Source organism: Chroicocephalus ridibundus, chromosome 9 (genome assembly GCF_963924245.1).
Source record: "Chroicocephalus ridibundus chromosome 9, bChrRid1.1, whole genome shotgun sequence".
Taxonomy (NCBI): Eukaryota; Metazoa; Chordata; class Aves; order Charadriiformes; family Laridae; genus Chroicocephalus; species Chroicocephalus ridibundus.
The window spans coordinates 29840169-29857244 of NC_086292.1; the positions used below are offsets into that span (position 1 = coordinate 29840169).

Here is a 17076-nt window from a genome sequence, read left to right on the forward strand (position 1 = left end):
AAGAAAGGTCTCCCAAGAAGTAATTTATTTCCTCAACACAGACCTCTAAGTATTCTGTGTAGGTACGTTATTCTTGTTCCAGTGTCCTGGATTCCTCTAGGTCTCTGGGTGAAAAAAATCTTTGTTTACAAAGGAATTAAAAAACAAACAAAACCAAAAATAAAACACCACCAAAAACCCCAAAACCCAAATGACCCAAACTGCAAAATCTGCAAGTGTTTTTTAATTAAGGTTTATTCAGCGTCTTTTGCTTTTTACACCTAAATTCTTTTAATTGCCAATTATTTTCCCACTAGAGTCCTCTTTTAAGTGTATTTCTAGCAATTTTTTAACCATAATGAGCATTAACTTAATACCTTGTTGTACTGATACCTTCATTATTTGAACCTCTAGAACGTTTTGAGTTAGGAGAATTTAAGCATGGAATGAAGTATTCTGTATGACTGAATCTATTCTTTTTTTCATTCAATAAAACCAAGGTGATTATGAGTTTCCCTGAAAGCCTATGCAAGTTATTTACGTATTAGAACATGTATAATTCTTTTCCGTGTTTGTCACAAGACAGTCTTTCAGATCAATAGGTTTTATGGAATATATATTCAAATCGTTTGAGAAGGTCTAATTCTGCAGTTGGAATATGTCAGAAGCGTGCTAGGCTGCCACTTACCACTCACTTATAAAAAATACATGCCTTCTGTATCTGAATTTGGAGATATTTAGGAAGAGTATGTTTATGTCTCTTTCTAAATAAATACCCTGTGATGGTATTGTGCTAACGCTAAGTGAAAATCTCTTTTCTGAGCATTTCTCGTGCCTCTTCTTGGACATTTACATTTTCATTGTTGTCATCTGTCAGCAGTGAAGGACAGGAAAACAGGGTAATGATTGTGCGTTCAGTCTCACAGATGGAAATGGGTGAGATCTTTCAGAATGGTAATCTATTCTATAAAGCCAGATACTGAAAAGCCAGCATCTCTTCCAGTTGTCAGTCTGGATAATCCTGTACTGCCTCTCCATCCTTCACATCGTGTGTGGGTGTATATATATTTTTTTTTATTATTATTATTTTTTTACGTTTCTGGTGTAAATAAATTGTGTGATTAAGTCCCTGCGTGTGCACCCTGACCATGATATTCATTCTTGTGGAGAAAATTTACTTCTCAGGAGCACATCCTTGGCAGAGAGTGGATTATGGCTGTCATGTTGTAGGTGAATCAATGAGGAACAAACGGGTCAGCTATGGTGCATTTCATGCTTGGATCTAAGAGGCCATGTGTTCCTGCAGCTTTACAATGTAGAGTTTAATGCTTAGTGGCTTCCACAAGGCTAGTGCGAGAACGTTTAAAAAGGCACACCAATTGGGAGAACTTTAGACTTTTAGACTTTTGTTCCTGGAAAATTATTCTGTGGGGTTTTTTTATTTTTTAAATATTACCTACCATATTCTGACGTTGGTATAATGAGAGTCCTTTGCCTAGAGGAGCTGCTTCCTTTCATCCTTTCCCAAAGCTGTAAGAACTGCTTTGGCAATCATCTTCGTTTAACCTAACCCCAGAGCTGGCTTTAAGTGTTTGTAATTCAACTGGATGAGAAAGGCTACAAGGAATTTTTTGAAGCAGTTTTTTTCTGTCAAATTACTAAAACACTCGGTTAGCCTTAAAAACATAAATTTAAAGAAGGAAAGAAGGAACTTAGGTTGCCTGCTAAAAATGTACTCCAGTACAAGAAAATGAAGTTTATTTTGGTAAATACATAATCTAAAAGATTCAGTATAAATAATGAAACAGTATAAAGTATGCACAGTTTGTAAAATAAGGCACACATTTCTAGCCTTGAGAACAAGCTAAAGTACAGATGTGCTGTCTGAGTTAATTTTTCTGACATACATTTTACTATTTTGAATTGCAGTAGTCTTAAAAATTCTACAATTTTCCACGCTACCCTGTTTTCCTCCTTGTTTGAGAATGGGAGAATAAATGGAGAAGACGACGTTTCAAAGCCGTCATGGGATTTCCAAACAAAGTGAACTTCAGTTTTTAAGGATTATAATAGGCCTATCTAGGACCTAAGTCAAGATTTTCCTGATTCAGGAATATAGGATTATTTTGATGTAGCTCCTCTGTATATTAGAGATCCTTCTTGATTGCAAAGTAATTAATATTATCACCCCATTGAAAATACTAGAAGTACAACTTTAAGATAAATATGTAGAAACCAAAGGAATGACTGGGAGCTGGAGAAAAGAAGGAAAAGCACAAAAAGAGCTTTTTGGCGTGCAGGAGTATTGATCAGAGAATTGAACAGAGGGGAGAAAGAAACAGGAGCCATATTGTGAGTGTTTTTAGTTTTATGTCACCGATTTTCCTTTGAGTGTTGTTTTTTAACAGTATTACTTTCTTTTTTAGTTTGAACTCGCTCTTTAAAAATGGTATAGGATGGATATGACCTTGAAAAATAATGGGATTTAAAATTGTTTTGACTCTAGTGCAGCCGTAGTCTACCTCATAAAGGTTCTTTTTTGTCAGCACCTTCTCAAGTGGTACAAGTTTCCACTGCTTCAGCACCACAGGGTATATCTGCTACACTGGGCAGGGTAGGTGAGCTGGAGAGCCGTATTGATGTCCAAGACCCCAGAGCCCTGCACGCCAGGATTGTGTGTCAGTAGGACAAAGGGATGGCGCCAACCGTCCTGCTGTATGCGCCAGTAACTAGAATTAATTACAAACCAATCGAATCCGTTGCAGCCAATTGGTAAACTAATTGGTAATTTTAGCTGTACATCTATATGTAGTTATCTGGATGCCTGTAACGGCGCTTTCAGAGCCACTTTTGTTCTGCTTCATCCTGCTTGACAAAATGGCCCTCATAGCTTTAGGGAGAAAGATGCGCATCAGTGAATATGGGGCCGCTCCAGCTGCTTGTCTTGTTTGTATTCCCTTGTTCGTAAAACATGACTCGGGTTACAGCTGCATGGTTCTGCTCTGATCATTTCTGATAATGTGTAGCTAAACATTCCTTAAAATAGGTTAAGCCATTTATTGTATTTTTCCCCCCTGTGCTGACTAACTTCAGAAATATAACTCATATTCAGATTTATTCTTATTTTTTTGTGAGGAATATCTCAGTGGCAGTCTTGAAAAGTAAATGATTCAGAATTAAATTTTGCTTTCTATGCTCTTATTGTTAGTAACAGTCAGCACAGCTTAGTGTGGGCTAACTTAAATGGACATGAATTGAATTAGAAAACTGAAATTTTATTAGTGAAACTGAAAAAAGAACTGGCTAAAATACTTGACTTGTTCATTTCTTGTAGCAGACTTAAGAATTATTTTGGTGCTGTAAAGCGACTGCCTTGTAAGAAGGACTTTTGTTGCCTTTTTTGTGGAATATTTCAAAACAAAGAGCAACTTTTACATCAGCAGTGGTGTTCCGTTTGATTTCCCTTGTGTTTGACTTTCTTGTGACTTTTCCCTTATAACAACCAGCATATGCTCTAGATCTGTCATACGTAGTAGTTAAGCGCATACTTATGTGAAAACTGAGGCTGAATTTCAAACTTGAATTTGTGTTACACAAAATGAATTTTTTCCATCCATATAATTTTATAATAAAGGCTTTTTGCATACATTAAAGGTCATTTTTCTATTAACAGAACAAGTAAAAGTAAAGATGAATAGGATGTGATGCTACAAAAATGTGCATTAGTTACCTGTATTGTAGTAGAGTGTTTTTACTGTTTCCAGTGTTAAAGTTTTACTGTTAAAATTCATAATTATACACTTAGGAACCGATACATTTTCATTTGTAATTGTTTCTAAAATATTTTAAAGTAATAATTATTTGCTTTGAGCAGAGATTTCTCTTAATACCAACAGGAATAACTTTGACATTACAAAGAATTTGCAAAACAGCAACACTTTTTCATTAGTGTTTTTTCTTATACCATGAAATTATGCCTGTATTTTAAACGGGGCCTGTGAAATTGGTCTAAGTTTTCATAAAATTCAACCTTCATTTATGGATTTTTATTATTTTCAACATGTTGTCATCACAGCGTACAGTATACATTTTTCTTGTCTTTGGAAGAGTAGTTATGAAAGTTTCTATTTCTGATTGATGTGACCTCGAACTATCTGCTTTAGAAATGCATTGGTGTGCTTCCTTGGGTGCTCATCAGCTCTGCTGAGAATGTGCTCTATGCCTCTGGGCTGTGATGGTCTGTGTGGTTTTCGTCACATTCAATAAATGATTTTTGAGTTTATATGTGGAATATAAGTGATTTCCCAGCTTCCTGCATGGTGAAGAATTGCTTCTTTCCCTACTGGTGACAGCAGATAACTATAGTTTGCTCAGGGAACAAAGCAAGAGTTTAATTATACTGTCTTTTGCTCTGCTTTGCTGTGAAAAAATGGCAGTATTGTCCAAATAAAGACTGCAAGATCCCAATTTATCTTTTAATTTTTTATTGTTTCTGTATGTAATCTGACCTTACTATACTTACTACACTTGTACGTTTAACCAAACTGGGAATCAGTAGGTATAGTCAATAATTTCGGAAAGTTAAGGATATTTTTATCAGAAACAAGTCTTTTAGTTTCCTACTGTTCAGCCACTGGCATTTTATCTATCAATTTCTTCCTGATATAGTGTGAAGTCAAGTTAATTTTATGTCTCTTCATAAAAGCTAATTTTATTTGCTAGAGACCAGCACGCAATTTACAAGATTCTAACTACTTAATCAAGATTTTGCAATTTTTGAATAAAACTCCAGCATGCCCACATCATTTCTGACAGTGAATGTTTAATCCTACCCGGTAATTATGAGATGGACTAGATTGCTCTTAAGAGTCCTTCCAGTTGTGTTATTTTATGATAACGTGTAAGTCATGCAAGCCATAAAATATGTTCATGACTACAGCTTTCAGTGATTAATTCACGTAAAAATGCGTAAATTCTTCAATAACTCCATATAGTTTGAAAGTAATTTTTAAAATTGTAAAAAATTAATTGGTTTGTAATGGTCAAGAAGTATAATCTGAGTACTGGAGTTCTAGGTTCTGGACAAGTAATTATTCCATAGACAAGAATGTACAATTAATGACTTTTTTTCACCTGTTAAAGTGTGCTTATCGGAGAAGAGAATGTAAACTTTGCATCTTGCAAATATCTTGTTTATTTCTCAGTAAGTTTATGTCAAAGATGATGATTTTATAAACCAAGTATGGTGCTGTGGTCTTTGTCTTTTTGCCTCTCAAAATATCACCCTGAGAGTCTTTTTGATTAGAAACTGCTGTATTAATACAATAGTGCTGATAATCTCAGGTGACAGTAGAATATCTGTCATTAATCTGGACTTGCAGAAGCAGACATCACTTGAAAGTTCTGCACACTTGAGGGTCCGCAGGAGCAGGATACAGTTTGCTCAACTTCGGAGGCCTAAGAACTAATATTTTCTAGGGCAGGGATCCCAGGATTCTTTTTTGCTTTTTTGTGTACAGGGTAGTAAATTTTCTACTTTCTTTTCAGTTCCTTTATTGGGGGGAGATTGTTTTTTAAATACAAAGGCTGATGTAATGGTTGCTTTTCAGGAAGTCCTGATGATGCTTGATAACTATGTAAGGGACTTCAAAGCATTGATTGACTGGATACAGCTACAGGAGAAGCTAGAAAAAGCTGATGCTCAAAGCAGGTAATTAAACTTATATATTTTTTTTAATCTACATCCAAATACTGTCTCATAGTAAACTTCATTTTGTAGCAGAGATTCAGCAAATAGTACCAATTTTAATGTTTGCTCTGGGGCATCAGGAAGGAAATCTTCCTTTTGGACAGAATTGGTGTGAGGACACAGAGGGGATTTTATCCTCCCTGGTAGTTCTATCAATGAATAGCTGTGCTGGAAATGCTGAAGGGTTTGGAAGTATAGTATCAGAAAGGTAAAACTGATTACGTCATTACAGTTTGAGCCTAGTGTTGAATTTGTGCCTCAACGCCTAAGTTTTAGCTTTGAGAGGTAAATAGAAGTAGGGTTTTGCTGGTATAATCTGTGCATGTAGGAGATGGGAGACCTGTAGTATGTGTGCAGTATATGTGTAGTATGTGTACACTCTAGTTCAATCGCTAATCTGCCTAGGTAGAAAAAAAAAGTACACCAAATATGACAGAGTGGTTTCATTAGTCAATTATAGATTGTTAATGCTGCTAGTACTACTGGAACCAGTTAAAAAATAATTTCTGTAAGTGTTTTTCTGAATCTGTCTTCACCAGCGCTGGGTCCTGCAAGTTTGATGTTGTTTTTAAATGGCAGTAGTAATTTTCATGTAATCAGATAGCTTCAGGAGCAAGAGTTAAAAAGGAAAACAGCATCAGCTTCAATGAGATACGTAATGAAACTGCTACCCTGGCTTTCGCCTCAAATTAGGTCTGGTGGGATGATAACATTTTATGTTAGTGGCAGTTAACTTAAACCAGCCTGTTCAGTTAGCTTTGCAAGTAGACATTTCTCAGTAAATGTTATTGCGGACAAAGTTTCGTATGTCGATAGAATAATAATAGGAGGAGTGGATGATGATATATTTGGTTAGTTCTAAAGTTTTTTTTAGTGTTCTGGAGATATTTGATACCTTTATTAACCAAAGCAGCACTTAAACTGTATTGAGTGCTCTGTTACACAGGATAGGACAACATAGGGTATCTTAAATGGTTGTGGCCTTTTATGTGCATGGTTATTGTCATTAGAACTAGAGGATATTTCCAGTCCTACCTCTGATCCTTTCCTTTTGACTGGTTTGATGTTTAGTCCCACATTGACATTATAATAAGCATTGTAGTCTTAGAGTATGATTATTTTTTTTATATGAGTCTGGTTAATATGGTTTAGAGTTAGTGTAGAAATAATTGCTAAGATGTATGACTAAATTAATCGGTATTCATTAATACTTTATAGCATTTGTTGGTGCTTTTTTTCCTTTAAGCTGATAGAGGAATAGCTATTGCAAATTTTATTTTTAAACGTTTCTTTCCTGAATTTGCAGACCTACTTCATTAGCCTGGGAAGTAAAGAAAATGTCTCCGGGACGCCATGTGATTCCAAGTCCATCAACAGATAGAATTAGTGTGACATCAAATGCTCGAAGAAGTTTAAATTTTGGGTATGAAACCAGATCAGAAGTTTATTAAAGCTAAAATAAAGATTCATTTGAAGCAGAGTTCATGAATACACTATTTTTCTATAATAATCAATATATTGTTTTGCTGTTTATTAAGTCATACATGCAATTATTTTCATTCATGGAAGAAAAGCACATGGTAACAGTGCTTTTTTAGAAAATCGTATCGAGGACTTAATGTTTTACTTACTTCATTATGTATTTAATTACTGGTCATTCCAAAGACCCGAAGATAAAATACAATTAGTGTATTTCATGTTATCTGTTTAGTACTCTCTTCCCACTACAAGACTAAAAAGGTCGAAATGTCTGTAGCTGGCATTTTAAAATTGCCAGTGCGTGCAATGCAAGTGATCAACCGAGTGTGCAACAGTAAATACAGGTAAAAAAGAGTGAATGTAAAGTGAGATTATTATGATTCTGATGACTAGCAAAACTGATACTAGTTTAAATATAGAGCCTATTGTATACTACAATAAAGCATCTTTTACTTGTTAAAATGAAAATGATTGCTTGAAAGCAATTCAGCAAAAATGTGCATAAACACCAGTTTAGAGCAGCACAGTCTGGTGCTGTTTCTGTTCTGGAGAGTATGTATATGTCCAATTTAAATCTTTCTCAGGGTGTGTTTTTTTTTTTTTATTCAGTCAGGTTTGTTGGAACCTAGAGCAGATCTATACTGTTTCATAAGTGGTTACAATGTCCTCAGCAGAGATGTAATATTAGAATGTTTGGTCAGTACCCTCTGAGTATTGAGCTCTCTTAAATTTTGAATATAAAATATTTCTGCAAAAATACTACAAAGTCTGCTTCAAAAAATTGCTCCAATGGTGCTATTCTCTTTGTAACGTATGTATTGATACTTAACTGACAATATTTGAGAGGTGTCTGCTTAAATGCATGATGATGGGGAGAAAATATGCATAAGTAGTCACATGAAAAAGTTGAATCTGGTGGAAATCAATACTCTTCTTTTTATTAGAACATAAACAACAGGTCAGCATAATGATGTTTTTCAGCTAAGCCTTTTTTTGTATGTAATTATATGTCGCTGTTGTTACTGGAGCTGTTTTATTCACCATCCCAGGGAGATGATTAGCAACTGTGTGTTTTAAAGCAGCTGATAACAAGATGAGTTTTCTGTCCTTCAGACTTGCAGACTTTTTCTTCTGTCTTAGTCTGCTTGTCTGTCTCAAGGCAACACCAGACAACTACAGTATTTTGTGTGTGTTTGAGAAAATAGGATAGAAAATAAGGGATTAGACATACTTGGTACTATGGAAATGTTTGACAGAATGCTAGGAATTATTAGGAAAGGAATAGAGGACAGAAGAGAAGGTGGTGGTGTACCACTGTAGAAGTTCATACCTTTGGTCATCTTCATCTCTTCCCAATCATTAGACGCCAAGATTGAGTGAGTGTCCTGACAAAGTTTTCTAATGAACCATTTTATTTGATTAGACAGTAAAAAGAGCTATGACTTTCATTTAGGAACCCTGCAGTGACAATTTCTGCAACACGCCTGGCTCCTTCTGGTGTAAGTTGGGCTGATAAGGTAAAAGCCAATCATGGAACGAAAGCTGCCAACCCTGAGCTAGTGACAGCACAAACCTGTCTGCCACCTCCAGCACAGAAGTCATCACGGAAAAATGGCAAGTCTCTTTAAGTGACTTAAGTTATTTTCGCAAAATGTGTGGCATAAAGTTAGTTCGGGGTGTGATGATCCATTTTCAAACCAAAATTAAGTCTAATTTTGCAAAATACAATGTTTAAATTAAGTATTGAGATAAAGGATTAATGCAGCCTTATATTGTAATAGTTAAGTTTGAGACGAAGTTGTGTTTTCATGTGTAGGTAACATTCCACTGTATTTCCACTAACTAGAATTTGATCTGTTAAAATACTGGTACATATTTTGAGAAACAGAAGGTCTTTGGTCACAAACTAACAATCTAACTGACTGCAATTTGGAATGGTTTAACAATATAAAGAATAATGCGTGTCCAGGAATCTGTAAAAGAGCTCAAGATATTTTTATGTGCCCAGGGAGACAATGTTATTAGAACTGTGCTGAAGTAACAAGTGATGTTTTGTTCTTTGAAGACAAGAGTTACCACATTCAGTTATGAATTGTTTCTCTAAAGATTCTCCTTGGAGAACGCTTGATGCAGAGTCTTTTGTTCTAGAAGAGATTTGTCTAGTTGTAAGCATAAAAAGCTTTACCATTTGGTTTATAAAGTTAGTTTCTTTGCACACACTGGAACCATGAGATTGTCTTCAGAGATGCATTTTTTCCATTTATTTTTTTCATGTGTGGTCCTGGATGACTTCGTGCAAAATCAGCAGGCAGGATGTAGAACTGGATATTCTGAAAGAAATTAAAAAGAAATGTTTATAATTTATTTATTTTTTTATTTATTTAAAGAAAAATTACTGGAAAAGCATGTATTAATTTAAGATAGTTTTATGTTCAACCTAGTAGTAGTAGAAGTCACGTATAGTGGTTTGGAGACTTGTGGTGTATTATGGAACTAAACTACCTTATCCAAGTGTCTTGCAATTTAACATAAGTGAGTTCAGCAGCTTGTGGATTCTTGTGCTTAGAAAAGAATAACCAAAGCTGTACTCTAAAAATGGTTGTTTGAATGGGTATTGATTGATGCTGTTTGCATGAGGGAATTCCTTGCTGTCTATAGTTGCAGTGAGCTGGTGAGAGAACAGTAGCCCTTTCGCTGAGTTTTCAGCACTGTAACTGAAGGTGTAATTCCACTTTTAATTTTTGCCAGTAGTTGATGCTATTCATAACGAAACCTTTTTCTGTTGATTATCACTCATGTTAAAGTGACAGACTCCAAGCTGTTGTTAAAATACCTTTATTAGACATTCTTGTGTATATGGAGAATTTTATTAGCTACACAGGGAATAAAACTGATCTGCACTTCCATATGGATAACACATTTTTAAGAGGCTAAAAGGAAAACAAAAGGCCTTACCCTTATGCTAATTTTAGGCATTTAAAGGGTTGAAGAGTCAGTGTTGTGCTGTTTTACTGGCATTTACCTATAGCTGATGAGCTCCAAAAAGAGCAAAACCACTTAGGTCCTTTAGTACTGGCCTGTAAGTGTTCAGTAATTTTCAAAATTAAATGTACTATACAGTTCAGACGTGAAACACTTCATTTTAAGAAATAACAGTCATTTCTTCTAGAGGCTTTGTTTTTTCTTAAGAATCTCTTATCTCTAACATTCGACATTGGAGAATTAAAATTGTTTTCACATGGCTGAATTGTAATGTTTTTAACGATTCAGATTCTCTTTAGGAGCATGTTATCCTTTGTATGGAGGCTAGAATCACTTTGGTAAAATCAGATTAACCTCACTGATTGGAGCACAAGAGAATCTGTGAAGTTGACGCAAAGGGACTCACAAAGGCTCTTCATATGCATTATTGAAGCAGATATGAGGCTTGTGTATCATCTGCTCTGCCTGTTCACCAGCTAATGGACTCGCAGCTCTTGGGTGCATTCTGGCTTTGTGGGAGGGAGGGCTCCTCCTGCCTCCCTCTAATGCTTTCTTGCCTGCCCTAAAGCTCAGCTGGGCCTGACAGTGGCAAGATTTCCCTAAAACACCTTTTCTCCAGTGATTTCCCAATAGCATTATCATTAGGTCTCACAGTGGTTTTGTGAAGTAGGTGAGTGGTATCGCCCATGATACTGTATCTGTTTCATGGTTGATGAAATTTCCAAATTTAGCTAAATAAGTCCTTAGGGAGAGAGAAAATGCATTATTTTTCCAGATATTTCTTTAATTATTTATTTTCTGGATGCATAATTAAATTGGGTTAAATCATCATATCTCATTTCCCTCGTTAAACTTACTGTTACCCTCAATATTCTAATGAATTTTTAAGAATACTAATATTGTCTTTCATGCTTGAGTGTTTTCTACAGCACGAAACGTAGTCTAGTCTTATTATCTGACCAGTTTGTGGCAAGAGAAAAGATTGGTTTAGTAGCAGTAGTACACAGAGGCAATAGCCTAGCATGAAATGGATTCCCAGTTGCTCGTGGCAAGAGGTGAGATAGGTGATACAAGTTTAGAGTGTGTATTAATACCAGAAGTAGGTGCTTGCAATTAGTGTAATTTTTTTATTGTTTGTACAGAGAATCATAGAATTGTCAGGGTTGGAAGGGACCTTAAAGATCATCCAGTTCCAACACCCCTGCCATGGGCAGGGACACCTCCCACTAGATCAGGTTGCTCAGAGCCCCATCCAGTCTGGCCTTGAACACTTCCAGGGATGGGGCTTCCACCACCTCTCTGGGCAACCTGTTCCAGTGTCTCACCACCCTCATGGTGAAGAACTTCTTCCTAATGTCCGATCTGAATCGTCCCATCTCTGCTTTTAATCCGTTCCCTCTAGTCCTACCAATACCCGACATCCTAAAAAGTCCCTCACCAGCTTTCTTGTAGGTCCCCTTAAGATACTGGTAGGCCACTACAAGGTCTCCTCGGAGCCTTCTCTTCTCTAGGCTGAACAACCCCAGCTCTCTCAGTCTGTCCTCATAGGAGAGGTGCTCCAGCCCTCTGGTCATCCTCGTGGCCCTTCTCTGGACACGTTCCAGCACGTATGTCCATATCTCTCTTGTAGTACATAATTTAGGAGAAAGGGCAGTCAAGAACATGTAAACTTCTCGGAAATAGGGAACGTTTTTTTTTCTGATGGTGCACTTGAAATCTAGTTTTATTAATTATCTTTCCTGTATTAATTGCTCATGTCGATAGTTGTGAATAGATATTCTTTGTACTGTAGCTAAGAGTTCAGACTTTGCAGGACATACAGTGCTCTAAAGTAACTGTCCTGGTTTGGGCTCAGACATGCTGGCACCTGGTCTTGTGGAAGATGTAACTTCTGCGTGTTGAGAACAATGTCATCACAGACAGCAAAGGACAGTTTATTCCTGACTGGGTTGAGAATTCTTAAGCACAATTTGTGTTGAAAATTTTGTATTAATTTTCTTTTTTTTAATTTTTTTTTTCCCCTCTCTTGTAATTTTAAATGACCATTAAAAGTAGTCTGGCAATTAACATCTCTAATTAAAGTCTCTCCTGTTAACTCATCAGCTCTTGTTATGGTTTGTAAAATTACTACTTGTTGCACCACTACGGTTTCTTCATGTGTTTTTTTTATTCATTTATTTTATTGTTCTGGTTTTCATGTCTTCTGCCCTGTAACTGTGTTTGAACTGAATTCATGTTTCTAGATTTGCTTCGAGATTCTCAAGTAATCATGGTTTTACAAAATGCCTCTCAGATCCAGTAATACTACTTTAGATTTAGAAAATAAAATAGGGGCTGAAGTTTAGTAGTGGCTGGGGAAGGTCAAATAGGCTTTGGTAGTATATCACTTGCAAGTAAATTTTTAAGAAGGGACACTCATCTCCTGAGGAGAACTCCTAAGAGTTTTTGCACAAGCTTGCCTAGATTTATTTTATTGATGTTGCCTGTAAGGCTGCTTGGCCAGTTCTTCCAGATGGAGTAACTTCGAAAGAATAAGGGCCCTGGTGGCTCTGAGGGCCTCAAGATAACAGATGGCTTGTCACATCCATGTAATACAAGAGCAAGGAGGGACAGGGAAGTTCAAGTGAAACTAGAGAATGATCAAGGTAGTCAAATGAATTATTCATTAACAAAACTCTGGGAGTAATCAAACCCAGCATGTGATGCTTTGCATGTGGAGATGGCTACCGGGCTTTATGAAAACAATTCCAGGCAATGGGGAAAGAAGTGAAGGAAGGGAGGAAGGGTGATGCCCTACTGAGTATTACTTTGCTTCAGGTTAGGAACCGTGTGATCTAATGTCAATAAATGTATTGGCTGTGCAAACTTTTTGTTATAAACATGCCTGGAAGTGATTGAATACTAAACTGATAAGTGAATTAAAATGAAAAAGTAACTCTTTTTGCACAGCTACTTGTCAAATGGCATAAAACTGCTAAAACTGATTCCAGATATTTCAACAGTCTGAATCCGTGTTTGCATTAAAAACTGTTTTCTATTTAAAGAATTCGCCAAACAATATTCTTTCATTTCTGTGCTGTTAAAATAATTGGATAAGTCTTGAATTATAATTATGAATCTGAGAGTGAACAAATACAAAATAAATATTGAACAGGTATGACTTTTAGTAAGATTTGTTCTTATTGTAGTGTAGTAAGTGTGATTATGGCATTGCTATGCTCTGAACAATTTTATTATGATTAATGCTATCATTTTAGAGTACTAAGAATTATGCTGTGAAACAAGAAATCAACTAGGCAAGGCAGGCAAGAATATTTTTTTTTATTGGTGGAATTAACTTCAGTAGATATTATTAAAGATATTAGTAAAAGTAGAAGATATTAGTACAATTATTATTAAGTTATATATAAGATTAATATATCTTATTATCTAGATGATAGTAAAATTATCCTTACATAGTAGATACTACTAAAGGGATCTGCTGATCTTTTTTAACGTAGAAAATATGCCTTAAGAGCTGACTTCAATTTTTGGAACAAATACAAGTGAAATCTTTCAACAATATTGTTTTGCAAATAATAAGAAAAAGGAATCGCAATCCAAAAGTCTGCTTGCTGCAGTAAAGCAATAGATGTTTTTTGGCTGATTTCAGCAGGCTTCTGAACGGTGTCTTTGTTGTCTGCATATTACTTGCCAGAGAAGTGTTTTGGCCGAATTTTATCATAAGCTATATACAGCAAAATCTTTTTGGTCCTACCAATTACAAAAGTGAGTGGGGTAGGAGCAGCTGTGATATACAAGGCGCCTAAGCAGGCCTTGTCCCGTGTACCGCAGGGCCATATTCTACCCAGGCTGTGTGCCTCGAGCTTTCTGCAGTAAATCTGTTTGTGATTCTTGCGGAATTGAAACCCAGTTCCCTAGAGTATTGTTGGAGATAAGATTGTCTCTGAGAGGGTAATAACATGTTTCCATCACTTGGTCCTGTAGGTAATACGATTTTTTCCATATAAAGATGAAGAAATAAAAATAAAGCCAAAGTTGCTTACAGGGGTCAAATGGAAAGTGTGGTAAAGCAAAAAATAAAATCTGTATCGTTTCGACTGCCATTCACCTCTCTAATCAGTGGTGCATACTGAAGCATGTGCAAGTGCACAGAAGGGGAATGAACACAGAAAGGCTTTTTGCAGAGGTGTGCTGTCTCTGGTTACTCTCAGTAATCCGAAGAGATCAGCTATAGTCATTCACACAAAGTTTTGGAATTTTGTTTACTTTAAAATGTACATCAAATTTTCTACAGTAAAAACAGTTTCAACAGTAAAATATCGAATTATCTTTTTGCATCTGTCATATTATCAATATTGTTAAGGTTTGTGAACAATTTATAGTTATGTGAAAACAGCTATTGCATGAGCTGCTCAGCTAAGATAAATTTCATTACAGTCCTGTTAACTTCACTGGTAACCCATGATTAACACCAGCCACTGGTCTATGCTGCTGCGTTTCATCCTGAGATGTTAAAAGAACCCAGTAGTTAAATGAGCACTTAATGTTTCTAAAATACTAGATGCCAAGGGTAGCGAAGTATGCAAGTACCATTAGTTCTGGTTTGGGCCAGTTTACTGGTTACTGCTGATGTGTCAGTCCAGTAGGTACAATAGTTTTACCTTTTACCTAAAATAATCGTAATTTTTATTGACAGTCCTGTGACCGTGGCGCTGCACTGCTTTGTAGCGTAGCGCTTCTGGTGAAAGTGGTGGTACCAGAATTTGAGTTGCCAGAAACACATGCCCTGGAGGGAAATTTAAAAAGTCTCAAGGATTTTTGACCATGAAAATCAGTGTTGAGATAGGTCCTTTTTATGTACTGTAAATTGCTTTAAAATAAACGTACATGTTCTGAAAGGAAGAAAAAATATTTTGTTCTCTTATCTCCTTATGGGTGTGTTGACCTGCATATAGATGTTATGGGCAGTCCATAAAGATGGTTCACTTCTGGTAACCTAACCATCATGTGTTCCTACTGAAAGCAGGCAGTAGTTTTAGAGAGCATAACACTTTTATCTTTTTTTTTTTTTACACCACTTTATATCTTGCTTTTAAAAATCAGATCTCTAGAAATGCAAGGTTTAAGTCCATCTTTAAGTTGGTAACGTGCGATTCATCATAATATACAAATCATTCCGTTTTCTCACCACCCCTTGGGTGTTCCAAATTATGTTATTTGACAACTAAATAGACTCATATTTATTGCTGTTCATATTTATGTTAAACTTGAATGTTTGAGTTCTGATCTTTATGCCTGAGCTGCAGGACCATCTTTGTTAGTAAAAGCTTTAGAACCCAGAAAATGCATCTTGTTGGACAAGTTGTTTCCTATTGTAGATTGTTTTTTCCCCTCTGTAAAGCAGGCAATTCAGTGTTGGTTTTCGGATTCTCTTCTCCTCCAGGTAAAAATAATCACCCTTCCCTTCCCTTTATGTGAACGATCCTAAAAATAGATTATGCCAAAAGTATATCGGAAAATACTGTGCATAGTTAGTTTTTGAGTTTTTTGCAAGAACTTTTGTTCAGCAAACAGACACACATGAGCTTACCTTTCACACTTGTGATTTGTACCATCTCAAAAGAATCACAGTTATTTCAAGATTTATGGGAAATTATGTACTGGTATTAAGTGCTGGCCACAAAAATGTTATAAATGGAGAGTAGGGTTCACCTTGATATTCTAGAAGTCTGATCACACTGAAACCTGATACTTTAGGCAGACAAATGTAACTTTAAAGGGTTTTTAGGTGTGTACCAAGATTAGATATCAGAAATGTTGATCAGCAAGTTGTATTTAACAGCTATTTAGCCATCACAGTAAACTGAAGAAAATGACTCTGTTTTCTCCTTCAGTTTGCAGTCCCGTTGTAGCAATATTTTGCTATTTCCCGGAATTCAGGAAAAGAAATTTTCCAGAAGCTGACACTGATGGGTGTATTTTTGTTATCAGAATGAAAGAAATTGAAAAAGTAAAGAAAAAATTTCTGGAAGAATAGTAAGCCACATTCTGGACAACACCTTCCACACTAAGACCTACAGTTATGTCCGCAATTTGCATTTTCAGAAAAGACCTCTCGCATTACTGTTGCTGCAAAGAAGAACTAGAATGTGGTTGCTTTGTTGTGCTTTACCACGTTGTGAACTAGCAACACAGGCACAAAACCCTTAAGTAAACGTTGCCGTTTTTCACATGGTTTTGTGTATGAGCAGCTTAGCTTCTTGAAGTAACAGGTCTGGTCCCATGAATAGTTGTTCAGTGTTTGTGGAACTGATAGCACTCCTTGAAGTAAAAAGCTTTGCTAAAAATATTTAATTTATTTTCTTGGTATTGATTTTTAAAGAGAACATTTTTATCATGTAACTTCTGTAGTGCTGTAATAAAATAGTTGTTTATGATACTTCTATTTGTAAGTCTTCCTTTCTGAAAATGGGTGTTTTATTTTTTATGTAGATCGAAAGGATGCAGAGGGCTGGGAAACAGTTCAGCGTGGAAGGCCTGTTCGATCTCGTTCCACAGCTTTGGCAACAAAAACTCCTGTAGCTGCAGAATCACAAAAGTCCAAAGGTGACAGTGACAAAGAAAATGTCATTTCACCACCAGCAGAGAATAAGTGTGGGAGTTCACTCACTGACAGTGGCGCATCCATAAGCACGGAGCTTGTACAGAAAGATCCTTTCCATCAGTCTGATGGTCCTCTTACTGAAAAGACTCAGGTTGGTAGAATTTTGAACCACACTCTAACCTTAAATCTTGAAACTTTTTCTTTAGAGCATTTTCTAAAGGTAGTGTTGTCTAGAGTTTTTATTCACTAATAATGGCTATTTCGGTTGCATTTATGGAAA

General features: G+C 36.1%; 1 protein-coding gene across 3 annotated transcripts in view; it reads left to right on the top strand.

The window, feature by feature from the left end:
• The window catches only part of SCAPER (S-phase cyclin A associated protein in the ER), a 163747-nt gene that overhangs the window by 25328 nt on the left and 121343 nt on the right, over positions 1–17076 (top strand). For all 3 annotated transcript variants that reach the window (XM_063346275.1, XM_063346276.1, XM_063346277.1), the window contains 4 exons: positions 5589–5689; positions 7035–7151; positions 8661–8821; positions 16685–16947. In XM_063346275.1, coding sequence (XP_063202345.1) covers positions 5589–5689; positions 7035–7151; positions 8661–8821; positions 16685–16947 — 642 coding nt within the window. The remainder of the gene's footprint in view (positions 1–5588; positions 5690–7034; positions 7152–8660; positions 8822–16684; positions 16948–17076) is intronic.